General features: G+C 40.2%; 1 protein-coding gene and 1 long non-coding RNA gene across 2 annotated transcripts in view; one reads left to right on the forward strand and one right to left on the reverse strand.

Moving 5' to 3' along the window:
- Positions 1-24,071, reverse strand: part of GUCY2C (guanylate cyclase 2C) — an 84,013-nt gene extending 59,942 nt beyond the window's left edge. Inside the window, exons 1-9 of the mRNA XM_031000932.3 lie at positions 23,704-24,071; positions 15,322-15,434; positions 13,537-13,601; positions 10,418-10,633; positions 8,732-8,853; positions 7,033-7,129; positions 4,222-4,339; positions 1,990-2,125; positions 237-322 (exon numbers count right to left, since the gene is read on the reverse strand). Coding sequence (XP_030856792.1) covers positions 237-322; positions 1,990-2,125; positions 4,222-4,339; positions 7,033-7,129; positions 8,732-8,853; positions 10,418-10,633; positions 13,537-13,601; positions 15,322-15,434; positions 23,704-23,920 — 1,170 coding nt within the window. The 5' untranslated portion in view covers positions 23,921-24,071. The remainder of the gene's footprint in view (positions 1-236; positions 323-1,989; positions 2,126-4,221; positions 4,340-7,032; positions 7,130-8,731; positions 8,854-10,417; positions 10,634-13,536; positions 13,602-15,321; positions 15,435-23,703) is intronic.
- The window catches only part of LOC129525953 (uncharacterized), a 71,260-nt gene that overhangs the window by 7,115 nt on the left and 36,491 nt on the right, over positions 1-27,654 (forward strand). The window lies entirely within an intron of this gene.

Here is a 27,654-nt window from a genome sequence, read left to right on the forward strand (position 1 = left end):
ATAGAGGTATAGACATATTAATAGTAAATACAGTGGATATTCTGAGTAAGAAGTTTTATGGGTCAAAATGCTTAAGGAATACTACCCTAAGTGGGGCGTAATTGTGAAGTTGAAATGAACTGTCTTCAGATCCTAAACATAATTTCTCTAATTCTTTTGCTAGTGCTCCTCTTCCAAGTTACCCCTCCTCACCCAGTCACAGCACCCTGAATTTTCTGATAAGCAGTGAGACATACTTTCTTGGTGTCCACAGAGGTATACAGAAGCACCATGGTACTGTCAACATCCCCCCAGTCATCCAAGGTCACTGGACCGTCATACCCTAGGGCAAGATCAGAGTATGTTAGAGGCCATTCTTGATTTTTGCCTGACAGATAAGTTGGATCATGACAGAGAGTGTAAAATGGGTTCAAATAGCTCTGTTTCAAATTTACTGAAAACATTGTTGACATTAATAGTCTAATCAGATGGCACCTGGATTGGCTTCTTGGCCCAGAGATCTCTGGAGGGCATTTTTATGGGAGATGTATTTATTTAGAAAAAACAAAAAACCTTTTCATTGCATTTAGGGTGGCACTAAATGTAATGAGTCAATAAGTCCCTCGATTATTAGTGATACATTTTTGCTAAGAATATTTCCTGAACTCCTAGCATAGTGTATAGGGTCACTGCACAATCTTAACATAGATTGTAGGAAGATCAAAATTTTTTCACTGTCACTCATTTGCTGAAGACATTGAATAAAATTACTTAAGTTTTCTGAGTTTCAGTTTTGTCATCTATTAAATAGCAATATAAGATAAAACTATTTAGGTAAAAAAAAAGTGATCAAATTAGTAACTTCACATGTTTCGACATAACAATGAACATTTATTTCCTGTTTACAATATACCAGGCTCTGTGCTAAGTGATTTATATGCATTATCATATTATTCTTCCTGGAATATCATGATATAGAAACTATTATTATCTCCGTTATATTGGTGAGAAATAATTTATTTAGTCAGAGATATTAAGGGTCGTACGGCTGGTAGGTGGCGGGAACAAACATTTGTTTGTTTCCTAGTTAAATGTTAAGCCAAATGTTAAGCCTGTGCTAATCCATTAAAATGCTCAACCGTGGTTATGGAAGTGAGGAAATTAAGAGTGCATATAAAGTGCCTGGTAGAACTTGGGACACATGGGATGACCAACAAATTACTGTGTCTCCCTCCCTGCATCTTCAGTGAAGCAGAAGTGATCTCTTCCTGCCATTGTCATACACCATAGCCCCTGGTGCAGCCCTCAGTCCTAATGCTGGGCATCTGCTGCCCTCTGAAGCCTACAGAGAAAGTCACTTACACTGCAGTAAAACAAAGGTTTCATAGAGTAAGACTCTGAGGCAAGTTAGAAAAGGCCACTATCATTTATCTTTGACTTAGTATACATTACATTTAGAGGAAAATTTCTTCATAGTCTCAGGATGAGATCTGGGAAATGAAAGACGGGAGTTTCACTAGGGGCTTGTAGGAAAGGGCAACATTGATCCATGCAGTTCAGGAGGTTCGTGTTGTTTTGGAGGGTATTATTTTGTGGAGTTTTGATAGCTAAAGGTTTTAACACAGGGTCCCAGATCCTTGAAGGATAGAAAAGGAGATATGGAAGGACCCAAATCAAACTGCAAATATTTATCCTCTTGTTAGTCTCCAAGCACAGTCAGGACATTACTGCTCAAAATGCCTTATGATGAGCTTGTTCATAAGTACAGAACCTGCACTACCTGCCCTTTTCTGTGACATCCAAAGATTCTAAAAGACTGAAACATAAACCGGAGTTCAGTTATCAATAATAGCACCCTCAAAGTTTATGTAATGATGTTTGCATCCAGTTGAGTTCAAAGGGATTTAGCTGTGGAATCATCTATTGCTAAACCTTCTTTGTTGCCCCAAATCCACTCAGAAAGCCTATATTTCTTCACCTTGGGGTTATTTGCTCTTAGTAGACCAGTACCTTCAAAAGTGAGATTCCTGAAAGCATGAGCAAATTTGGGGGTGGTAATATTTTCTCCATTTTCAAGAAATATCTTCAGCATATGTCCAAAGAGCAGGATTCCATTCAAATAGGCAAGAGCAAAGTCTCGTTTTGTCTAAATAAAAAAGGAAAATATTAAAACGGGTCCTTCAAAAAAGAATCTTGTCTTGAGCCTAGAACAAAAGGTTGTTGGGATCAGCAGGGTAACTGGAAAGTTAAAGGGATAGCAGGGGAATTGAAGGGATGTTATTAAAGGAGACTTTTAGAAAACTCTTCCTTGGAGGCCGGGTGAGGTGGATCATGTCTGTAAACCCAGCATTTTGGGAGGCTGAGGAGGGCGGAGCACCTGAGTTCAGGAGTTTGAGACCAGCCTGGCCAACATGCAGAAACCCCATCTCTATAAAAATACAAAAAAATTAGCCTGCTGTGGTGGCACATGCCTGTAATTCCAGCTACTCGGGAGGCTGAGGCAGGAGAATCACTTGAACCCAGGAGGTGGAGGTTGCAATGAGCCAAGATTCCACTGCGCTCCAGCCTGGGTGACAGAGTGAGACTCCATCTCAAAAAAAAAAAAAAAAAAAGAAAAAAGAAAAAAAGAAAGAAAGAAAGAAAAAAAACTCTTCCTTGGGTCAGTGTTCTTTATGATCCCATGTCACAATTCTGTCTTCTCTTGGAATCAATAAAATGAGGGAAGCAACTATAAGCAGTTATACTTCATTCCCATGATGAAAAACATACAAATGCAACCAGGAAAGGCAACATGAAGCATTTTCATAATTCTTATAAGATTTTATATAGAAATAATATTAGTTTCTAGTTGATTGTTTTTATTAAAGTGCAAAAGAGAAACCCAAAAATCAAAAACCAGAAACAATCCCTGCGTTTAAGTATTCTGAGTGGAACATGAGCAGTTTTGATTGGATGATGCCACTGAAATTGCTTTGAATAGAGTTCTGATTGGATATTACTTCATGCCCCAAATGCCTGTCCTGGGAAAAATAATGGAGAGGGTCAGAACTGCTGTGCCTCAGCAGCTGGAGAATGGTGACCTTCACAGGGCTGAGTGATGAATTAAAAGCCCTTGCTGAACTGAGACCAAGTGGGTTCTATTACCTCCGGCATGTTGGACTGCCCATTTGCAAAGAATCGTATTTTTGCTAGAACCATGAAGATGGTCAAGTAATATCCAGATATTACACTCAGAATTATATTTACTGGAAAAATAAAACTTTCATTGGTTTCAGTTTCTTTTGCTGAAAACATTTCATGAGGTAAAAAGAATCCAGTTAAGACTCAGCTCCAAAAGAGGATGCAGTCCCTAATTTTGGCACGGTCGTAAATGAGAGGACTTAGAACTTCTAGCTGGGAAGAACTGTGACACCCCAGAGGTATCCATCTTTCTTTGCAGCTTTTTGGGCCTGGCCCTTGACTTGCCATCCCAAAGTTGTTTAAGGTCATCAGCATTGCCTCTTCCTCCTCCTCCCATCCCAGCCTGCTCTCAATGGTTTGTCTCTGTGGGCAGAATGCATCTAATAGATTTAATCATATGAAAGTACAGGGACTGACAAAGCCCAATATACTATTAGAATCAGGAGCCCTGCATTATAATAAGGTGGCCATGATTTAGTGTCCAAATGGAGGCTCTTTTTTCTGCACAAATGCTAAACCAGATGGCATAATGGAATAACAGGAATACACCAAAACTCTCCTGGGCAAATTTGGACAATGGTCAACTTAATTATAATGGAAGACAATGTCTTAACCTAGGAATATACATTTCTAAAGGTAGGATTTTAATATCAGTGACAGGAAAATTTTGCTTTAGGACGTAGGGAACTTTCCAGTAACCTTGCTTTATTTTACATTATTTAATTTCTACCTCTTTTAAGTGTAAGATTGACCTTCAGTAGCAGGGCTTCTTCCTGTCTTTCCATATTGTTACTTTCATGCCAATGTTGCGGATGTGTCCACTGTTGTACTGTTCTATAGTCTAGCAGAGTGACCTATAGTTAAGAGCTTTGATAGGGATCCTGCTGTTTCAAAATGCTGTACATGTAGTTGGTTTCAGTTAACATTTGTTGAATGAATTAGAGCAAGTAAAAATAATTGCTCATTTTAGAATTTGGGTCCTAAATGGAGAAAAATTATCTTACCCTTGACAAAGAAAATAATAATATATAATTTATACTATAACATAAAATAATAGCTTACTGGTGATAGATTCCTGGAGAAAGAGCTATTTAGAAGGGAATTCCCAGGAGACAGCGTCAGAACAAGGACATTTTTCATATAGTCAGGGGCTGTGACATTGTCCTCAAAGTACTGGTCACTGTAATAAAAAGCACAGGTTCCTCATGAAAATTAGGAAAAATAGAGATGCATCTTCTGTAGTTCACACAAACTATACCATCATCCTTGAAAATAGTTTAAAACATTTTTTTTCATTAATCTGCAAAACTTTCTACTTTCCCCAGATAGAATTGTTTTCTTCTGTGCTTGTTAGGTTAAATAAGAGAATTTAAGCAATTGTGGTTAACATACACAAAAGGAAAAGAAAATCAGAATACAGATATTTCTTGATTTCTTTGAGATTTGGGGGGGCTATGGACATGTGAGCTCATGCTTGCTTTTAAGGCTTGGTTTATAGGTAGAAACTTTCTTTAAGTGCTTTTAACAATTTAGAGATACTGAGACATGGTAGAGAGAAATTTTATCACTAAACTTATGTTTTAGATGGTGAAACATAAGCATAAAAAGACTAAACATCTTCTCTAACATGGTAAGCTTCTTGATATATGGAACATTAGCTTATTGATTCTTGTATCCTCAACTCCTAGACAATGCCTGGCACATTGTAGACTCTCAGTACTGTCTAAGATTGCTCTGCAAATGCTATGGTTTATTTTTATTTTTACTTTTTATTTTGTTTTATTTTATTTTTAGACAGAGTTTCACTCTCATTGCCCAGGCTGGAGTGCAATGGCATGATCTCGGCTCACTGCAACCTCCGCCTCCCAGGTTCAAGCAATTCTCCTGCCTCAGCCTCCTGAGTAGCTGGGATTACAGGCGCCCACCACCACGCCCAGCTATTTTTTTTTTTTTTTTTTTTTTTTTGTATTTTTAGCAGAGACGGGTTTTCAGCATGTTGGCCAGGCAGGTCTTGAACTCCTGACCTCAGGTGATCCACCTGTCTTGGCCTCCCAAAGTGCTGGGATTACAGGTGTGAGCCACCACACCCAGCCTCAAATGCTGTGGTTTCTAAGCTTCCTATTATTTGGAGATTTGAAAAGAATCTGGTATGTTTGAACTGCTGCAATTAGGCTGACCATTATTTAATGTTTTTATTTAAAAACTTTTTTTAGGAGACAAGGTCTCGCTACATTACCTAGGCTGGTCTTGAACTCCTAGATTCAAGCTATCCTCCCGCCTCAGCTTCCCGAGCAGCTGGGACAACAGGCATGCACTGCTGTGCCCAGCATATTTAATATTTGAACACATCTACTATGTGCTGAGAACTGTATTGGATATTTTACTCCTATTATCACATTAATCCTAGAAGTACCCTTATGAAGAGGACATTTTAATTCTCATTTTACAAATGAGAAGATTTAATCTTAAAATGCTAAAAAAATCCAAGAGTCAAAACAACCAGAAGTGTCAGAATTAGAATGTGAACACATTATGTCTAATTTAGTCTCATGAGCTTTCCAAAACATAGCCAGGTGTCCTTTGGGAATAGTGACAAAGGAATGCCAGCACTTTGGTGGTTTATTGAAGATTTCTGAAAGTAAAATTATACCAACCTGGCTACAGTAAGGACTCCTTCCAGGAGTAAAGCAGCTATTGAAATCAATGAGGTTCTTGGAGTGAAATATCGGTAACTCTGCCCTCTTTCCTGTACTTCTGTAGTTAAGAGTCTAGTTGGTTAATTAAATTACCTTCATGAACGTGTAGCCATCAAACAGGCCTGCAGTTCCTATACTTCATTTCCATTCATGCTGTGAGAAGTATCGTTAATGTGGGTGAAATGATCAGGCAAATATGGGAAAGATCTAGACAGTAGCAGCCTCTTGTCTGAATACAGACAGGTAATGTTTAATGGCCCAGTCAGATAAGTGAAGTCACGTGATCTGGCTTCTGGGGGCAAGGGGCATGGGCATGGCAGTGACACCTTCTTCAAGCCTAACTTGACTCAAATATTACCTTGGCACAGCTTGTCAGTGGGGTCTCCAACCATTTCAGATAATTAGCGATTAAAAAAAAGATGGGATGTGATCAAAGGTGCTCTCTACGCTCCAGCATTTTTTCTCTTTGGCTCAGAGAAATGTGGAGGAAAAGATCACCACCTAGTGACTACGCCACAGAGGGTGAGGAATAATTGTGTATATCAGACTCATACAACTGAAACTTCAAGCTTATCAGAGGTGGTTGAAGGAAAAGTAATCTAGGACCAAAGGCCATTAGCAACTGAAGGAAAAAAATGGGGCCGACATTACCAGGAACAATATTATTGAGTCTTTAGTTGATTTATCATTTTCTGGACAAAGACTTTAAAATCAGGCTAGAGATCAGGATCGTATGTTTTTCCTTTCTTTCTTTTTTTTTTCTTTTAATAGAGATGGGGTCTCACTGTGTTGCCCAGGCTAGTCTGAAACTCCTGGACTCAAGCAATCCTCTTGCCTGGGTCTCCCAAAATGCTGGGATTACAGGTGTGAGTGACCATAGCCAGCCAGGATTCTATGTTGACTGAGCAGGCCTCAGTCATAAATGGACATGTGGGTTCAATGGGGCTATAATAAACCTTTTATATTTACAAATGGTGAAGGTGTCAAAGGAATGCTTCTCTGCTAAAGCCACAATTAGCTAAATAAGAATGACGGTGTGACAGAGTTCAAATATTATCATCATACTTAACCCCATAAGGGGTTGTACAAAGCAAGAGAAAAGAGAATGTACCTTCTGGAAATCCTTGGAATACTTCCTTTTTGAAAGGAGGAGGGTTTTTCCAAATGTTATACCTACTTGAAAAGATCCACTAGAATAATGACAATGTCTTCAGCCACTGCTCGGTCACCCTTCAGCTTGTAGAGGAACTCTGGACCACCACACATAATAATCACTGGAGGAGAAGGTAAGACAAGGAGAGAAATATATGACAGTCTACAGACAAACAGGCAGGGAACCAGTTGCCTGAATTTGAATCCAGTATGTTAATGTTAAATTTTTTAAAGATAAGCTCCAATTCCTTAAATTCCTCCTTCCTTTTTTCTTTTTCATTTACAATTATAGAGTCAGAATAGAGCTGAATGGGATCTTTTTTAAAAAAACATCTCGTCCATCATTCTTTTAATTTTATAGATTTAAGGAGGCTGAAGCCAAGACATCAAAGGGTCAAAGAACTAGTAGATGACAAAGACAGCTCTGACAGTCAAGTTCAGTGCTTATTCCATTATGCCAGGCTGGAGTAATTACAGAATATATTGTCATAGATAAGTGAAGTATACCTCACCATTTGTAAAAGTGGTTGAAAAAGATATTATAAAAGTGAGAACTGAGAAGAATTTATAAAGTTTCCCTAAGCAACTTGGGCTTTATCTGTAGCCTCTTAACTCAAAACTTCATCTTAGTAACTCCAATGCCAGAGTCCAGTCTGAAGTCCACCACTAATTTCTGCCAGCTATCCTGAATGCAGTTTTATGAGTGAGAGGAGTTGGGGGAGACTTCATTAGATCTTTTTAGCTGCTGTGCCATTATGCTGCCCTGTTGAATTGTAAACTCTTTAGGGACATAAATACTTATATATTTCTTTCCCACCATATCTTGGTTAATGTTTTTGCAACTGGTAGGCCATTAATATAACAAATGCTTGATAATGGCAATAAATGATTATTTGAATATAAGGAAATCCACCAAGCAAGTATCTTTCCTTGTAGAAAATTCTCACAATGGATTCCTTTGCCCCTGATACATTCTTGTTTGTCAAGAGAATTCTGTGGAAAGTGCAACAAATCCCCTAATATCTTAGTGAGGATGACTTTTTTTTATTTGAATAGATTTTTGCGGGAACAGGTGGTGTTTGGTTACATGAATAAGTTCTTTAGTGGTGATTTCTAAAATTTTGGTGCACCCATCTCCCAGGCAGTGTACGCTGTACCCAATGTGTGGTCATTTATCTGAGGATAATTTTATATCCAATTAGGCTCTCCTACTTGGTCTCTAGCTGGTAGATCACTGGGCAGGTGAGATACAGAAGGAATAGGAAAGTGAGATAATCTTTGCTTACGTTGTAATTTTGCATGAAGCTATGTAATCAATAAATTCATCCTCATGGTCACCAGGAGGACTGGGGCTCAGATTGTGTGAAGATTGGTCACAAATCCAATAATATGTTGGATTGAGGTGAATTTAAAAAAAGAGTCTGCTGAGGGTGGGTCATAATATCATTTGGGTTTATAAAAGCCGGATTTTAGCATTATCATTATTATGTTAATATAATTACTCAATAATACTTAGGTATTTTCTCTCAGAGGATAAGGTTTTTAGTCAATGAAAGGAACAATATAATGAAGTTGCATGCAATTATAGATCTCCCAAAATATACAAAATATGTATGAGTAAGGATGATAGCTCTGCAGTGGAGGATTTGTTGAAATGACTTATAAGGAGGTGGTAGTCATAAAGAAGAAGTTAGCAAAAAACAATTATCTTCATATCTTCTTACCATTGCTTTTCCTGTTGTGGTCCATTAAGATATCCTGAAACTCCTTATCTTGTCTTAACACCACCTTAAAGCCGAGTTCGTGGGAGAAATAGGAAACGCTAGCCTCCAGAGCATTAAGGTACCTGGAATAGGAAAAAGAGAAACTAAAACAGCTTACTTCCCTCATGGCCTTTCACGCCTTTCACTTCTTATTTGCAGATCTATCCTCGGATTTGTTCATCTAAAATTCATTTCTGCTATTAACACAATAGACAGCACACACCATGATATCACTAGTTTAGATTGTAAGATCTAAATTAGTGAAAGGATGGGGGAACTTTTAGGGATCTTCATGTGTACATGTAAATTGTTATCCCCATAATCACAGTATACGTTCTAAACACGCTCTAAGCAATTTTGTGAATATGTGGCTTGGTTACTTTGATTTAAAGTGAGTTGTCATGATATCTGACATTTGGTGAGTCATTTGTGATGGTTTCTGGCTGCTTGCAGGAAGAGGGTTCTACTCTGCTCTATAAACTAGTCCCATTATAGATAAGTTGAAACCCTTGAATCTACAGTACAAAAATTCAGAGTTGATAGGAATAATTTTCTGCTTCTGTTTAAACCTCACATTAGATACTGTGGGTTGATTCCTGTGGGTCCCTAGATGTGCATCCCTGGTGGTATCCCATCTTAGTCTTTTGCTTACTTAGATGGAGAAAGAATGCAGAATTAAGCAGCATCCTGGAAGTACAGGCAGCAACCCAGCCAGAAGATTTCCTCTACCACCTTTGTTGGAGTTGAATGAATCTTTCCATTTTATTTTAGTAATGATACCTGATATGGTTAGGCTTTGTGTCCCCAACCAAATATCATCTTGAATTGTTATCCCCATAATCCCAATAATCCCCACGTGTCAAGGGAGAGACCAGGTGGAGGTAATTGAACCATGGGGGTGGTTTCCCCCATGCTGTTCTCATGATAGTCAGTAAGTTCTCATGAGATCTGATGGTTTTATAAGGGGCTCTTCCCTTTTTGCTTAGCACTTTTCCTTCCTGCCACCTTTTGAAGAAAGTGCCTTGCTTGTCCTTCGCCTTCTGCCATGATTGTAAGTTTCCTGGGGCCTCCCCAGCTATGCGAAACTGTGAGTCAATTAAACCTCTTTCCTTTATAAGTTACCCAGTCTCGAGCAGTTCTTTATAGCAGTATGAAAACAAACTATTATTAATACAATACCCATTATTCCTGTTTCTCCCCTACCTCTTGTTCCTCTGAAGAACTGTGAGATCATTTTTTCTAACTAATTGTAGGTATAGGCAAGATACATGTTCTCTGGTATTGTTTCTTACACAGGAATGTGAAAACATTAACTCCTGGCTTTCATTTTCCTTATCTATAAAATAGGGATCCTATTACTTGTTTTATTTTCTTCAGATAACGTACTTCAGGAAATCAATAAAACTGATGTGAACGTACTTTCAAAACAGTAAAGAGTGTTGCAGATGCAAACTATACTGATTATTTTTACAACTCTATATTTACTTGGTCCCCTTTGCTTTTATTTATGTGTGAGAAAGTGAACTGATATCTATACCCAATGCTGTTACCAGTGGAAGGTGCATCTGGTAATAACTAGGTGGCCTGCATGATCCTATGGCTTCTCTCCATGGCAAGTGCTAGTGAAATATTAATGATCCTGCTTACCAGAAACAGTCCTCAGTTTCTGTACCATTCTTGTAAACATACGAAGTGCTCCAGGAATAAGTTTTGAAGGGCAGATTGTTGGTTTTCCAAAAGTTAACCAAGAAGTACATCAACTTTCTAGCTGGAGACATCAGCCTGGTTAAGGTTTCTTTATAGTCACATGACAATCCAAAACTTCCAGCTGAGATCATGGGGTAGCTCAATTCTGTGTCAAGGCTATGTCAAGAGGTTGAGGAAAAAAGCCATTATCAGTATTAACTTAATTAGCACAAATAAGATCCCTCTTTAACCTGTTTCAGCATGTATGTATAAATGGTAAGAATGAAGTCGGGTCATTAAAGCAGGTTTCTCATGTATATAGGTGTCTTTCTCATACAGCTAAGTTTAAAAACATTTATTGAGCACATGCTGTGTTCTAAGCACACTCTAAGCAATTTTGTGAATATGTGGCTTGGTTACTTCGATTTATTCTAAAGTGAGTCATCATGATATCTGGGCTGGGATACAGGGGAAGTCGGGCTAAGAAAAAGGATGGACCACCACAGCCACCATAATTGTTGTAAAGCCAAAAAGATGCCATCTATACTTTGCCATGCATTGCCTTCTCCCCAGCTTGTTCACCTCGGTATCTCCAGTCATCTAGGCTTGTATGTAGATGCTTAGTATGTATTTAACGAAGGAAGGAAAACAGCATCCCCTTACATCTTCAGTGCTCCATCAAAAGGTTTTAGTGGGCTTCCTGCTTGCATCTCAAACTACAATGTTCACAGTCAGAATTCTCTTTCATTTCTGTTCCTCCAAACTGTTTTTCATTTATTTTAGTGTTTTGAGATTTTTTCATTTATTTTAGTGTTTTGAGATTGCAAAGGCTTCTTTGACTACTTTCCAGCTCTCACCCCAGCATCATACCATTGATTGATTCTACCTTCAAATATCTTTGCAGTTATCCTCCCTTTCTATGTCCACTTCCTTCTTGCTAATCCAGGCCCTCCTTCTCTGCTGACTTTCCTGTCATCAGTCTGCCTGTGTCTTTCCTATACACTGTGGTCAATCATTCTTCTGAAAGTTGGCTGCTTCCCATGGCATTCCCAAGCTTAAAACCTTAGTGATTTCTGATGTGAGTCTCATTAAATGCAACTTCCTTCACCTGGACTTTCCTCCCATGAACTTCCAAATATGGTCCTACTTAATTTTCCTAGTCTTATCTCTATTATTCCCCTATACATTTCCTGAACTCTGGTTAATACAGAGTTCTTCATTTCCCTGCTTGTTTGCTTTTACACGTACTTCTCTCCCTCTGCCTGGCTAGAAAGCTCATCTCCTCATCTCTCTACTCATTAAAATTTTACCCATTCTTCAACATGCAAACAATCGCATCTCCTTCATAAGATTTTTTTCCTCCATTGAAGCTTAGTCCCCTCAAGCAGAGGTGACCCTTCCCTTCTGTGCACTCTATAGCTTCTCTTTTCTTTTCTCTTCTCTTTCCCTTCCTCTTTCTTTTTCTCCTCTCTCTCTTTCTTTCTTTTCCTTCCTTCCTTCCTTCCTTCCTTCCTTCCTTCCTTCCTTCCTTCCTTCCTTCCTTTCCTTTCCTTTCCTTTCCTTTCCTTTCTTTCCTTTTCTTTCTCTCTTTCTCTCTTTTTAATAGGATCTCACTCTGACACTCAGGCTGGAGTGCAGTGATGTGATCCTGGATCACTGGAGCCTTGACCTCCTCGGTTCAAGTGATCCTCCCATCTTGGCCTCCCACATTGCTGGGACTACAGGCGTGCATGACTACACCTGGCTAATTTTTTTATTTTTAAACTTTCTGGAGAGCAGAGTCTCACTATGTTGCCTAGACTAGTCTCAAACTCCTGGGCTCAAGGGATCCTCCTGCTTCGGCCTCCCAAAGCCCTGGCATTACAGGCCGGTGCCACTGATCCCTGCCCTCTGCAGTTTCCTGTTTCCATTTCCCTGATGGCATTGATCTCACTGTGCCTTGTATTGGTCAGGAGAGTCCTTGTCACCTTCTGTATTTGGGGGGACAGGGGCTGTGTTTTACTTAATTCTCTCTACTCTGCCACAGCTAAAATGCTTCTTCGCACATAGAAGGTCTTCATAAATGGTGAATCAATTTTTCCAATCCTCCTTTCCTTTTGAGCATACTGTGCTCTGTAGCAATATTAGTAAGTGATCAGGTTAGATGACAGTTGGGAACAAATACAAGGAAGAGTAAGATTCTGGATCTGTCTGCATTTTGGTATGGAAGAGAAGCTGAAAAAGTGCTCAGTGAGCCTGAGCATCTGAGGCTGTTTGTAATGGTGGGTGTGAGGTGACAAAAGCAAACTTTGCAACAGAATTTTCAGAGGTCTAATGTTTACCCTCCAAAATCCATTGCAAGTGATATTCTGCACAGTTTTCTCTGTGTCGATGAAGCGTGATTCTTGATTCAGGGTCAGATTGAACAGGTACAAAAAAGGAACTTGAGCAGGATTTTGATTAGGGAAGGTGTAATTAGCAGAACAAAGTATTTTTTGGTGATAATTACATTGTGTAAAATGAATGGAAGAGATGAGGGTGATTTTCCCAGAGCCAGAAAAATATATTCATTCTAGAATATACTGAGAGCTTTGTTCTAAGATAGTAAGGGCACTGTACAAAGGACTTTAACATGTCGTTTATATAATTCTCAAATAACATGAACTAAATATATTGTTATTTTCCCCACTTTCACCAGACCTACAGGATAGAACAGAACCCTACTAGTACCCTGGGGTGTTGCACTTTCTTTTGTGTTTCCCAACCCTCTACCCATACTTTTGTGAATATTTTATTTATTAAACGCCTCAAATTATCCAATTTCACTGTCTTTCCTGCTTTCTCTCAAAACTCTGACTTTTTACCCACACCATGTTTTCTCTCAAGGTCAGATGTTAATGACTCAACCTGAATGGCTACAGACATTCACTCCATGCTGAGCAAGGGAAGTTACCTGGATAAGAGAATGACAGTTATGGGGAAATGGCAAAATACTAGACCTCAACACCTCTGATTGTGTTGCCTTGACTAGACTGTTGTTTGATGAGTCCTTTAAGTTGCAATATCATGTCCTGACTTCAGTTCACAGTAGTATTACTTACTACATCTGGAAGGTGGAGTATGTACATGAGGGCCCTATGAGGACACAGCCCATCCGTTGTGCATTCTGTAGGAGAGAAAACAACAATGAATTCCTAGAACTAAGAAAAATACTCAGTGGACAGGAAAGAAGTAGCAAGGGGAAGGCTCCCAGAGGTTTAGAAAGTGGGGCCTCCCAAGATGCTCAAACTCAGAGCAGCATAGGGTGCCTTGGTCTGGACAAGGATCAACTGAGGCATGGAGAGGTTCGAGAGGGAAAACACACTACAGGGAGGAAAGGTATTTTACAAAGGTGAGCTGACTGGAGGTGAACCTGGCTTCCTTCTCAATGCAGGATGGGAAGAGGCAGAAGAGGGACTGGGAGGCTGTAGCATTAGTAGTGTCTGTAGGCCAGATAGTGGTGAGATGAGATTTGGAGGTGCTTTGAAGGGAGAGGGCAAGTTTCAGTTGTAGAGAGAACTATAAAACAGGGCTGAAGTGAGTAAAATGCTATGCAATTGATTGGGTGATTATTGATCTTATTTTCTCCTATTTCTTAAGGGGAATCTGGTTGGGACCATCTCATCCCCGGTTTTGGAGAACCAGGTTATACTTCTCTCTGTAGAAGCAGAGAAAAGCAGCATATATTTCTGAAATTGTGATGTGGAGTTTATTGAACAATGCTTGTGCACACCTTACCTTCCCAAGATTGAGAATCACTGCTGTGGTTGCCATTGTTCCTGATGGGAGTGTGGCCTGCCTGGTTGGTGTGATGTTATTGATTAAAGTTTAGAGCTGTGGCTCTACTCCCAGTGCTCTGCTGCTCAGACAGCCTTTTCTTTAGTTTCTGTATTAAGGGGGTGCATTGCACATCTGCTTGTCTCTAGAGAGCTTTTAACCCTCTTTATTTCCTTAAAGCTCTGGTTGGGATTGGGGTTTGGGGATGAGGAGGAACTAGGCAAGAATCTCCCTCTTCCCATTTTCATCCTTTGACATTGAAGTTACTACTTTAAGTTAGGTGGCAGATTCAACGCTTAAGCAATTAACTATTATCTGATATATGGTGATGATTTGAAACAGATTTCTGGTGTGGGGCCTTGAAATATGTTTTTAAACATGATTTCTCAGGTATTTCTTGAGGGACACAAAGGCAAACCAGTTTATACTAACATTTAAATAAAGAAACTTAAAAACTGGCTGGGCGCAGTGGCTCATGCCTGTAATTCCAGCACTTTGGGAGGCCAACGGGGGCAGATCACTTAAGCTCAGGAGTTTGAGACCAGCCTGAGCACCGTGGTGAAACCCTGTCTCTACAAATAATATAAGAAATTTGCTGAGCATGGTAGCACATGCCTGTAGTCCCAGCTACTTGGGAGGCTGAGATGGGACAATCACCTGAGCCCAGGAGCTCAACCTGCAGTGAGCCATGATTATGCCACTGCACTCCAGCCTGGGCAACAGAGGGAGACCCTGTCTCAAAAAACAAACAAATGAACACCCAAAAAACAAAACAAAACAAAAATTTAAAAACAATTTAAAACAAAAGAATTCCTCTCCTTACAAATGAAGGTGTACACACAGTACATAGCCAAGGCTCTCCTCACTTTTCTGGATTCATGGAGGGCCCCTGTCATTTAGGTCATCTGTAGGGATAAAGCCAGAGTCTTCTGCCTGGTACTCGGCCACTCATTCAGTTATGTGGCTAGAGATGATGGGAGAGCTGCTTCATGGTCATGTGCCTACATTTCACACTGGGATTATCCTGTGCCCAGAGGCCATGAGCTGCATCCACAAAAGCAAATACTTACTGAAATTTTCCTGAGTAGGTCGAGGCCTTCACAGGTGCTACTCCGGCAGTCGCCTGAGTTATGAATCAGACCATCCGAATACGTGAAAGTAGCGTTCACAGTCACATTTAGGCCTGTCGCCCAGAGATGAGGGAAAATAGAACACTAGTGTTATTTTTCAGTAATTTATAGCAGCCATGAGATTGATTCTGGGAAAAAATGGATATCCATTTTCAGGCCTAGGAATATTTACATCCTGAGCCCTTGTTTTACTCCTGGTCACTTTTTTCCTCTGTGTGTCTCTGTCTCTCTATATCTTTTCATCTCTGTTTCTCTCTCTCTCTCAACAGTTTTATTGAGGTATAATTTATCTATCATAAAAATCATCCACGTTGAGTTTACGATTCAATGACTTTTAGTAAATATATGTATAGTTGCGCAACCATCCACACGGTCCAGTTTTAGAACATTTTCATTGTGTTCACTGCCCTCTTCATCTTTTCGCAACCCTAGATGCAGCAGGTCTCCTGTATGGGCTGGAGAGTGTTGGGAAGCAAAGACATAGACATTATGATAACCTGTTCTTTCATGGTCCCCAGGTGCTATTTGCTGCCAACTTGCAGGAGGCTGCAGTCTTCCTTGGTCTCTGATCTTTATCCATCCAGTCAACAAACAGTTATTAAGTTCCTGCTATGTGCCAGGCACTCTTCTTTGTGCTCATGATACAGCATTGAACAAAAGTTCCCCCTTTCAGTAGGCTTACATTTTCTTTGTGCGTTACACAGAATAATGCATTTCTGATAGGGTGGTCATGGAAGCCCTAGGGGGAGCTGGGACCTGCGTGAAGACTGAGCCATGCGACACATGGTTTCTCTGGTCAGAGGGAACAGCAAGGGCAAAAATCCCAGGCAGGACCCTTCTTGGCATTTCAGGAAGAACAGGGAGGCCAGCGTAGTCCTGACAGAGTAAGTGAGAGGTAGTATGGGTGAGATGTGAGGTCAGAGTGAGGCCACACCATGCATGACCATGTGGGCATTAGTAAGTGCTTTCAGTTTATTCCAGGATAAGATGTTTTGGAGGACTTTGAGCAGAGAAATGATATTGTCTGACTATTATTTTTAAAGGATATCTCTGGATCCTGATGCAGAGAATAGATTGTGGGGAACAGAAACAAATGCAGGGAGACTAGTGAAGACACGATTCATAACCTAGGTTAGATTGGACTACAGTAGTTGGAGCAAAAGTAGAGAAAAATGGTTGCATTTAGGATGTATTTTGAAGGTAGGAAATTGATAAATGCAATATGAAGTATGAGAAAAGAGGACTCAGAATAACGCCAATATTTTTGGCCTGAGCAAGTGGGTGAAGGGAACTCCTATTGACCAAGATGAGAAAGAGTGTGCGTGGAGCAGGTTTGCTAATGTGGTGTGTGTGGTGATGGAGGTGGACATGTCAGGTGTGAGATGCCTGTCACACTTCTAGATAGAGAGGACACTAAGCAGTTGAAATACACCCATCAGAAATAGTTATTAATGCAATCATTCTTATTGATAAAAAGCTGTCACCTCTGTGGCTCAGATTTATCATTCTTGCTCAAAAGGGGTGTCTTGGTCAGTTTTCTAGAAATCAAAGCCTGAGACAAAAGCTTTATTGAGTTTGTCTTACCAGAGTCCCATATGCAGTAAATAGTGGGATCTGAAATTGAAGCCGTGATTATCTCATCCCAAACCAATTGTACATTTTTGATATCTCAAATGAAAACTCACGCATGAGGGAATGGCCTTTTACCAGCTTAGTGATGCACCAAAATGTTAAATCCAAAGTTTATCAATGGGTATGATTGTTTGTTCTCAATGAATCTTGCTGTATTACGATTTTTAGACCCTGTCTCTCCTGGAGCATTCAAGATACTGAGTAAATAGTCTATGAGAAAAATACCTGCATACCCTCAGGAAGTTCCCTGCAGCTGTACCCACACTTCTCACATGAAATGAAAACGGTTAACATCTAATTATCATCTATTTTTCCTAAAGAAGGTGCTGCAGAATTCTGTTTTGTTTCTTATTAGACAGGGAAGGAGGTTGTGTAACATTACAAAATTGCCAGAAAACCCCTTTGTCTTTAAAATACATCCTCTTACTTTAAAATGTTTCTAATCAAGGATAAAGAAAACAAAAATGTGTTCATTAGTGTCCTAAATTAGATGAGAGTTTTGTTTGGATTTCACTCTGACTCACACATTTCTCCTCTTAGAAAGCAATACAAGAATTGAAAACAAGTTTCTCTTCAAAATATCTGTTTGGTCACAAGGATGGCTGGCCTTACTGACCAGAACACCACTCCTGGTGTTAGGCATTTCCTCTATGGGCTACTCCCAAAGCCAAAGTGAATTATGTTCATCCTGGCTTGAGGTCTTTGTATAATGGAGAACTCCCATATTTAGATGAAAGCAAGGGTCTTGCTGGCGATATCCCTGGGGACTGCTAGGCACCACGTTTTAGGAGGGAATAGCAGAACCATTTGACCACAATCTATTACATTTTGGTTCCTTCCAGTAAAAAATAATCAGGACAAATGTCTGATTCCTAAGCAGGGATGTTCTTTTTCTTTTTCTTTCTCTTTTTCTTCTTTGAGACAGAGTCTTGCACTGTTGCTCAGGCTGGAGTGCAGTGGCGCGATCTCGGCTCACTGCAAGCTCCACCTCCCATGTTCACGCCATTCTCCTGCCTCAGCCTCCTGAGTAGCTGGGACTACAGGTGCCCACCACCACACCCGGCTAATTTTTTGTAGTTTTAGTAGAGACAGGGTTTCATCGTGTTAGCCAGGATGGTCTCGATCTCCTGACCTCATGATCCGCCCACCTCGGCCTCCCAAAGTGCTGGGATTACAGGCGTGAGCCACTGTGCCCGGCTGCAGGGATGTTCTTAAGTTTGCCAAGTCTAGAGGGAGTCTGGAAACCTCAGTCCACAGTCCAGCATTATGAGTGATTTCTTATGTGTTCTTGTACAAGCCATTTTAATTTCTCTCACTTAGTTTCTCGCATGTAAAATGAGGTTAAAACCAAGTTTGTAAAATGGGATAATTTGTAATAGCACCTTTAAAAGAGCAAAGCATGTCTATAATAGAAGTTGTTCTTCTGAACAAATAAGAATGTTTTTAAAGGTAGAGACTTGTTCTTTCAAAGAATGGAGGAGTCTTTGCACTTCTACAGCCACTTGAGAGATGTCTACCAACTTTGCTTTTTTAAGTTCGAAAACACTGATACTTTATTCAATAAGAGAGCTGATTGAGAGATGTCAGTACTTTGGTAGGACTAGCCAAATAGGAGACTTCAATGTAATTAGACCAGTCAGAGATATCTAATGGAAGAGAAGCGGGGAGTGATGGGTTTAATAGCAGTTCACACTTAATTGAGTGTAACCATGAGTCAGCTTCAGTACTAAGCCCCATACGCCTTTTATTTTATTTAATTTTCATGACAATAGAAAGGATATAGAGAATTTGAAACCAGGAGAACAGAATGAATGAGGCTACAGTGGACCTGGGGGAATGGGAGAGGGCATGTGAGGCTACAGTGGACCTGGGGGAATGGGAGAGGGCATGTGAGGAACTGTAGAAAACAGGGTTGGAGAGTGTCTTGGAACACTGCAAGAGGAGTCAGAAAGTGACGTGGAGGGCAGCACACAGTCACATGAAGATGGCCACACTTGCAGCTCCTCTCTCTTGACCTCTTGTCTCTATGAGGGCTCTGTTCTGTCCTACCACCATGAGGGACAGTGAAAATGACACTTAAAAATCCAGTGCTCCAGGCAGCCCATGACTGACACAGCTAAACTCAAGTAGAAACCCTGGCAAAGTGCCTGGGAAAAAGGGAACCAACATCAGTTGAGTGTGACCTCAGACAAGTGACTTCCCTACTGGGCCCCAGTTCCTCATCCACTTGTTAATAGAATAGAGCCAGATGATCTCTTTCACTATATGCCTAGCTTTGGGCTGTGATTTTTTACAGGTATTATTTCACTTAATCCTCTCTGAATCCTTCAAGGTAATATTTTGTCATCCTCATTTAAACATGAGAAAATGGAGGTCTGGAGAGGTAGATTAACTTGTTTAAGGCTACACAGCTTGCAAGTAGTAGCGCAGGGATTTGAACCTAGGGAAGTCTAATTCTAGAACTTGATATGCTGTAGAACAGCAGTTCTCAAAGTGTGAGCCACTGAGGTACCCTTTAGTCCCTTTCAGGGGATCCATGAGGTCAAAGTCATTTTTATAATTATACTAAGACATTCCTTATTTTTTTCTACTCTCCTTCTCTCATGAGCATATGATAAGTTCTCCAGAGGCTATATCACATATATTATTGCAACAGATTGAATGTAGAAGCCAATATGAGAATATAGCTTTCTTCCATTAAGCTCGACATTAAAGACATTTGCAAAAGTGTAAACCAGTCTTCTCACTCACCTTGTTTTTTTTTCTTTTTTGGCTTGAGAAATATAGGTTTTCTTTAATAAAAATATTATTTATGCTAACAGATATTTATTTATTTTTGATGAATTTATAAAAAATGTTTAAAATGTTTCTCAGTTTAGTTTTCAGTACAATCAATACTGATATATGGAGCCACATAAACATAACTCTTCAGCACCCTCAATAATTTTAAAGAGTTTAAAGAGGTCCTAGGCCAGGTGCGGTGGCTCACGCCTATAATCCCAGCACTTTGGGAGGCCGAGGCGGGCAGATCACCTGAGGTCGGGAGTTCGAGATCAGCCTGACCAACATGAAGAAACCCCGTCTCTACTAAAAATACAAAACATTAGCTGGATGTGGTGATGCATGCCTGTAATCCCAGCTACTTGGAGGCTGAGGCAGGAGAATCGCTTGAACCTGGGAGGCGGAGGTTGTGGTGAACTGAGATCATGCCATTGCACTCCAGCCTGGGCAACAAGAACGATACTCTGTCCCAAATAAATAAATAAATAAAGAGGTCCTAATACCAAAATATTTGAGAATGGCTTCTATGGAGCATAGTATAATATGCTGCCTCTCAATATTTTACTTTTATGTGTACTGCTTTCTCTTATTTTTAATTTCGTGGGGGTAATGTCTTCCCTTTTATCACTCCAGAACTCAAGTGATTTTTCTAGAAAATACTAAACATTTTTCAGACAATGACATAACTTCAAATCAAAGGTTTACTTTTCAAATAAGCCATTTCCCCCACGCTACTTTTCATCCTTTCCTACCGGCACTCTCTACCCCACAATGATATCTCATTCCTGGGAGGATGGATGGAAAGCTGAACAATATGGGGCGAGCTCAGAACTCTCTCTTCCTATCTAAGGGTTTAAGGATGGGGTTGGACCAACGTGGACCAACATGAAGCTAAAACCTTGGTGCTAGGGTCTAGGAGTGGGACCAGCTCAGCACGAGGGAGCACACACAGGGTATGGGTCATGTGATTAGCCTTGGAACCATACATCCTCAGGGAGGTGATGTCATGAAGTCGAAGGAATCTCTTTTTTTCATGTTCTTTCCCACTAGATCCTGAATGTTCTTTAAGACCCTCAAAGCTTTCCTGATTCCTAGAAAAAATATTGATCATTTCCCTTTGAACATCACATATAACACTTGAACTTTTACTTTTCCTCAGTGTAACCCTGAGATATATTGTCTTATAATTTTTCCCAAATAATGATGCTCAACATGTTTAGAACATGAGCTGTCTTTCCCCCAAAAAGCTGTACCTTTTGTGTTTACTATGCATGCATATTCATCCAACAAAATGCATTAACAAATGTAAAAGTCTGGGCATCACAGCTTATTCCTTCGTCTCCATAGAGCTCTCCACTTAAATGATCCATTTAACAACCTGCCCACTAATAACTGTATTTTACAAATGACTTGAGTGAAACCCGGAGATGATAAATAACCCACCTAATGTCACTCAACTGTAAATAATGGAGCAGGAATTCAAATTCAGATTGTATGCATCAGGGACCAAGGCTCTAACTAACATACTATTTAATTATTTTAGGTGCTTGGTAATGTGTTCTAGCAGTAGCAACAGCACAGAAACAATAAGAACAACTACATTAACGTCAATAACAACAACAGCAACAACTACCATTTATTGAGTTCTTACTATGTTTCAGTCAGTGAAGGAGGTACTTTATATGAGTTTTCTGATTGAATCCACATGCTATCCATATGGGGTAACTACCACTTATTCTAATTTATAGGTGTGGGAACTGAGGTTCCGAATATTTAACTAGCTGCTTAAGGTCATACCTGTTGTGAATGGTCTGGCTGGAAAATAAATCAAGATCTGTCAGGTTCCAAATATCTGCTTCTAACCATAATGTTCCACTGCCTTGTTTTAATTAGAAACTTAGTTCACACTGGGTAAAGATATTACAATGGATTCCAAAGAGTGACCCATGTACTCCCTGGGATCAGACAGATGTGCATATGAATTTCACTGCAAACAGACAACCTATATGACCTTAGCAAAGTTGTTAAACCCCTGCTGTGAAACCAGTGTCAACCACGCTAACCTCACAGAGCTGTGGTGATTAAAGAGGTGATGTAATTGAAGTACCTAGAACTTAGCTACCCCATGACAGGTACTTACTAACTGAAGAAACCAAGGCTCAGGGAGACTAACCCAGGATCACAGAGAGAGAAAACTTTGGGGCAGGGATCCCAATCCAGGTCCTCAAAGGACAAATCAAGTGTTCTTTCCATTGTACCACACTGCCTCGGTAAATAAGGGGATTTTACTAAATAACCTCCTTGTTCCATTATGGCTCTAGATCAAATCTGTTCACTTATGTGTGAATCTAGTTTCAGAATTGGAGAGATGTTGTGTGTGCACAGAAGTAACTTATTATTCATATCTGAACAGCTGCCCTACTTCCACAGAATTTTAAATAGAGAAAATTAAGACATACCATCCTTAAAACCACAAATAACCATTAAGATGCATTAAATACTCATTGACTCAATAAGTCTATTTCTGGTAATCTAATCTCAGGGAATGCAGAAAGTGAAAATGTTCATTGAAGTATTATGAAAATAATAATGAGAAATTTAAAACAAATGAAATATCCTACATCAGAGAATTATTTTATATATATCTTATCATATATATCCCCCAAATTAGGTAATTTATATCCAGTGGATATGATACATACTGGATATTATAATATCTGGTGGATATTATATATCAATTCACATGATGACTAGAAAGGCCATGACGCTCTAGGAAAGTCACTTATGCAATAATGTGAAGTGAACCAGAAGGATCCAAAACTGTTTCTGTGCCATAGTGATCACCAACCACGTTCTTAAAAACAGGAAGCTAAGAAGCACATGAAAACAGACTGGAAACATCCAGGTGGCTGGGAATCATGGCTGCTTTTTTTCCCCCTTTATTTTACACATTTCATGTAATGTTATAAAATTTATTTTTATAACTAAAAGGTACAATGAAGAACTGCAACAATGAATTTGATTGCAAATGTTTTCTATTAACTATGTCTAGTAATCACAGCCACAGGAAATGTAAAGAGTGAACAGACCACCCCCTCTCTACTAAAAATACAAAAAATTAGCCAGGCGTGGTGGTGGGCACCTGTAGTCCCAGCTACTCGGGAGGCTGAGGCAGGAGAATCGCGTGAACCTGGGAGGCGGAGCTTGCAGTGAGCCGAGATCGTGCCACTGCACTCCAGCCTGGGTGACAGAGTGAGACTCCATCTCAAAAAAAAAAAAAAAAAAAAAAAAAAAAAAAGAGTGAACAGGCCAGAGACAAAGGTCTTTCTCTGGATAAAAGGCCCAGAGAAAGATTTGGTGTCTATGTGAAATTGACTGTCTTAATTCATCTTCTTGATTAGTATCCCTGTGAAATCTTAGGTCTAGACCAAATCTTACCTCTGAGTACAGAAGGAAACATAATGCCTTCCTGGAACCGGGCAATAAACTGAGTTTATTTTTATTTATTTTCTTTTTGAAGAGATGGAGTCTTGCTATGTTGCCCAGGCTGGTCTTGAACTCCCGGGCTCAGTGTCCCTCCTTCCTTGGCCTCCTAAATTGCTGAGATTACAGACGTGAGCCACCACATCTGGCCTAAACCCAGTTTTAACTGGGACGTTTCACTGCCGTGAACACTTTACATTTCCTGAGTCAGGGCTAGTCCCAGAGCAAGGTGAAGTGTGAGTGAGCACAGCATAATAGGGTTCAAATTCTTCTCTCTAAGGAGCTACTGTCATGAAATAGAAAGGGGTTTAGGGACAGTCCTTAGAGAAAGTTGTATGATCAAAGAACACAAGGTCTTTGCTTAGCAACATTTTGTCCCCAGAGGTAGTAACAGAGTGGAGGAAGATTCTATTAACATTTTCTTACCAGCATTTTGCAGACGTCCTCTCACTATTTCCAGCCCCTCATTCACCGCATCTTCCAAGTTTTTCAGGGGCTCTGCAAAGGCTGAGTTGTCCATCATCAGGACGCTGATTTCATAGCTGCCATTGTGGCAGTTCTGACTCACCTTGGAACTCAAGGACAGCCACCTGGGCTGGAAGAGCAGTGACCACAAAGCCAAGTCCAACAGCAACGTCTTCATGACCCCAATCACGTTAGAATCATACTCCTTGTGCCCACTTGCTTTGCTCTGTTGGGCTCCTAGGGAGGCAGGGAATCCAGATGGACAGCCTCTAGTGGAGTCCCTCAGCCCACTCTTCCCCACGCTTCTGTCTGGTCATGCCCAACTGGTCACATGGGCCGTGGAACACAGCCTGCTTGCCAGTAATTAGCAGCTACATTATGGCAGGAGATAAACCAAAGTTCACTTTGTGTTTGCACCCAGAAAGGTCAGAGCTATAAACAGAGAGATTAGCTGGGCCTCACCCAATAAAAATGCGATAATTTGTGATGCATCACTGGGAAGAGGGAAAAGAGAAAGAGGGCAATACATCATATATGTAACAAACTTTGTGAAGTGGAAAATAAAGGTCAAAGGGCTTTAGGAAAACACAGCTACAATTGACTATTAGTGCTTAAGTTTTAGCTGCACATTGAAACGAAATCCTTAACTTTATATATATATATTAAGTATATATATATATAAAGGATATATATATAAAGTATATATATATAAAGTATATATATAAAGGATATATATAAAGTATATATATATAAAGTATATATATATATATATACTTTAAGTTCTGGGATACATGTGCAGAACGTGCAGGTTTGTTACGTAGGTATGCACATGCCATGGTGGTTTGCTGCACCCATCAACCCGCCGTCTACGTTAGGCATTTCTCCTAATGCTATCCCTCCCCTAGCCCCCCATCCCCCAACAGGCCCTGGTGTATGATTTTCCCCTCCCTGTGTCCATGTGTTCTCATTGTTCAACTCCCACTTACAAGTGAGAACATGCGGTGTTTGGTTTTCTGTTCTTGTGTTAGTTTGCTGAGAATGATGGTTTCCAGCTTCATCCATGTCCCTGCAAAGGACATGCACTCATCCTTTTTATGGCTGCATAGTATTCTATGGTGTATATGTGCCACATTTTCTTTATCCAGTCTATTATTAATGGGCATTTGGGTTGGTTCCAAGTCTTTACTATTGTGAACAGTGCTGCAATAAACATATGTGTGCATGTGTCTTTATAGTAGAGTGATTTATAATCCTTTGGGTATATACCCAGTGATAGGATTGCTGGGTCAAATGTTATTTCTGGTTTTAGATCCTTGAGGAATTGCCACACTGTCTTTCACAATAGTTTGACTAATTTACACTCCCACCAACACTGTAGAAGTGTTTCTATTTCTCCACATCCTCTCCAGCATCTGTTGTTCCCTGACTTTTTTAATGATTGCCATTCTAACTGGCATGAGATGGTATCTCATTGTGATTTTGATTTGCGTTTCTCTAATGACCAGTGATGATGAGCTTTTTTTCGTGTTTCTTGGCCGCATAAATGTCTTCTTTTGAGAAGTGTCTGTTCATATCCTTTGCCCACTTCTTGATGGGGTTATTTGTTTTCTTCTTGTAAATTTGATTAAGTTCTTTGTAGATTCTGGATATTAGCCCTTTGCCAGATGGATAGATTGCAAAAGTTTTCTCCCATTCTGTAGGTTAAGCAGCAACTACTTATTAAGATTTGACTATGTGTTGAGCATTGGCAAGGCACTGAAGATATAGCCATGAACAACATAGATACATTAATGTCCTCATGGAACATGCATTCTAATGGGAGAAGGCAAACATTAAATAATTATGTTTATTTTCTATTTTTATTTTTTAATTTTAATTTTTTTAATTTTTCTTTAATTTTTTTTTTTTGAGATGGAGTCTTGCTCTGTCGCCCAGGCTGGAGTGCAGTGGCGCAATCTCGGCTCACTGCAAGCTCCACCTCCTGGGTTCACGCCATTCTCCTGCCTTAGCCTCCCAAGTAGCTGGGACTACAGGTGCCCGCCACCATGCCTGGCTAATTTTGTTTTTGTATTTTTAGTAGAGAGGGGGTTTCACCATGTTAGCCTGGATGGTCTCGATCTCCTGACCTTGTGATCCGCCCACCTCAGCCTCTCAAAGTGCTGGGATTACAGGTGTGAGCCACCGCGCCCGGCATTAATTTTAATTTTTAGGGGTATGTAGTAGTTGTATATTTTTATGGGATAAACAAATATATGAATAAATTCAACAATGAAAAAAATTCAGAGTGCTATGAGAGCATATTGCAAATTAACATAACCTTTTCTAGAAAGTCAAGGAAGCATCCCTGAGACAGTGTCCACTAGCTAAGACAAGAGGATAAATGCATTAGCTGAATGAAAGGGAAGGAGGGCATACCAGGCAGGGGGACAGCTTGTGCAAAAACCCAGATGTGAGAAGGGGCATAGCATGTTTGAGAAACTGAAGAGCTACAGCCTGGTTGGAGTGGAGAGAACTAGGGGGTCAAGAGGCAGTAGAGGATGCCAGAAGAGTAGGTGGGAGAGGGCATGGACTTTCCTGTAAGCCAATAGGGATTTGGGACTATATCCTAAGAGTCAAGAAAGGGACATGAATTTTGAACAGACTGCTTAGACTTCCGTGGAAGAACTGTCCTGGAGAGAGGCAGGCATAGGAACAGGGAACTGATGGGGAGGCTGTTGCTATAGACAAGTGAGAGCTAAAGAACGCCTGGATAAGGATGGTGGCATTGGAGATGTGTTCAAAAAATATCTAAAAGGTAAAATGTGGGACCAGCCTGGGCAATATAGTGAGATCCCATCTGTACTAAAAAAAAAAAAATTAGCTGGGCATGGTGGCTCATGCCTGTCAGCCTAGCACTTTGGGAGGCCAAGGCAGGAGAATCATTTGAGATCAGGATTTCAAGGCCAACTGGACAACATGGAGAGGCCCCGTCTCTATAAAGAAAAATTTTTTAAAAATTAGCCAGGTATGGTGGCCCATGCCTGTATACCCAGCTACTCAGGAGGCTAAGGCAGGAGGAGGATTGCTTGAGGCCAGGAGTTCAAGGCTGCAATGAGCTGTGATCAGGCCACTGCACCCCAGCCTAGATGACCGGGCAAGAACCTGTCTCTAAATAAATAAATTAAATTACAAAAAAAGGTAAAATGGATGGGACTTGGTATTTGACTGGATTTGGGACATTAGGAAGAAGGAGGAATCAAAGATGACCCTGATATGCTCAGCTTGTTACTGAGCTCTAGAATTCTGGAAGGGGAGCAGGTTTGAGGGAGAAGATAATGACCTCTGTCTTGGGACATATGGATTTTAAGGTGTCTGTGCAGTTGTGAAAACAGTCCCCATGGAATTTTGAGAAGAGAATCTGAACTTAAATGGGAGTTGGGAATTAAAATCAGAGACGTGTGATTGATCAGATAACGCCATTGTTTACAACATTGACTTGACCACTTATGGCAAAATTTATGTTTTGAAGTTAAAATTGTGAAAAATAAGTGTGTTAACTAGTACTATAACTCTTCCCTGGAAGCAGCTGCCTTTGCAGTTACCTCACCAAACAAAATATATCAATTGTTGATAAGTTCAACCAATCCAAATAGAAGTAACCCAGCAAAAAAAAAAAAAAAAAAAAAAATTCTTTAACATTTAGACTGCAGCCACTCATGAGGTCACTTGAGTGGCCTTTCGGGGACCTTCTGTTTCTCAGCTGATAGCACCTTGGCACTGGGAGCTGCATCTCCCATTGCAGGAGGATGGACTCCTCAGGCCTCGGCTGGAACTGACTGTATGAGTGAGGATTGTGGGATTCTGCCTCCTAGGGCAGGACAGGGATTGCTTGATATAACACAAGTTCCCTTAACTCAGCTTAGCTGGTCTCAC

This window comes from Gorilla gorilla, chromosome 10 (assembly GCF_029281585.2).
Source record: "Gorilla gorilla gorilla isolate KB3781 chromosome 10, NHGRI_mGorGor1-v2.1_pri, whole genome shotgun sequence".
Classification (NCBI taxonomy): domain Eukaryota; kingdom Metazoa; phylum Chordata; class Mammalia; order Primates; family Hominidae; genus Gorilla; species Gorilla gorilla.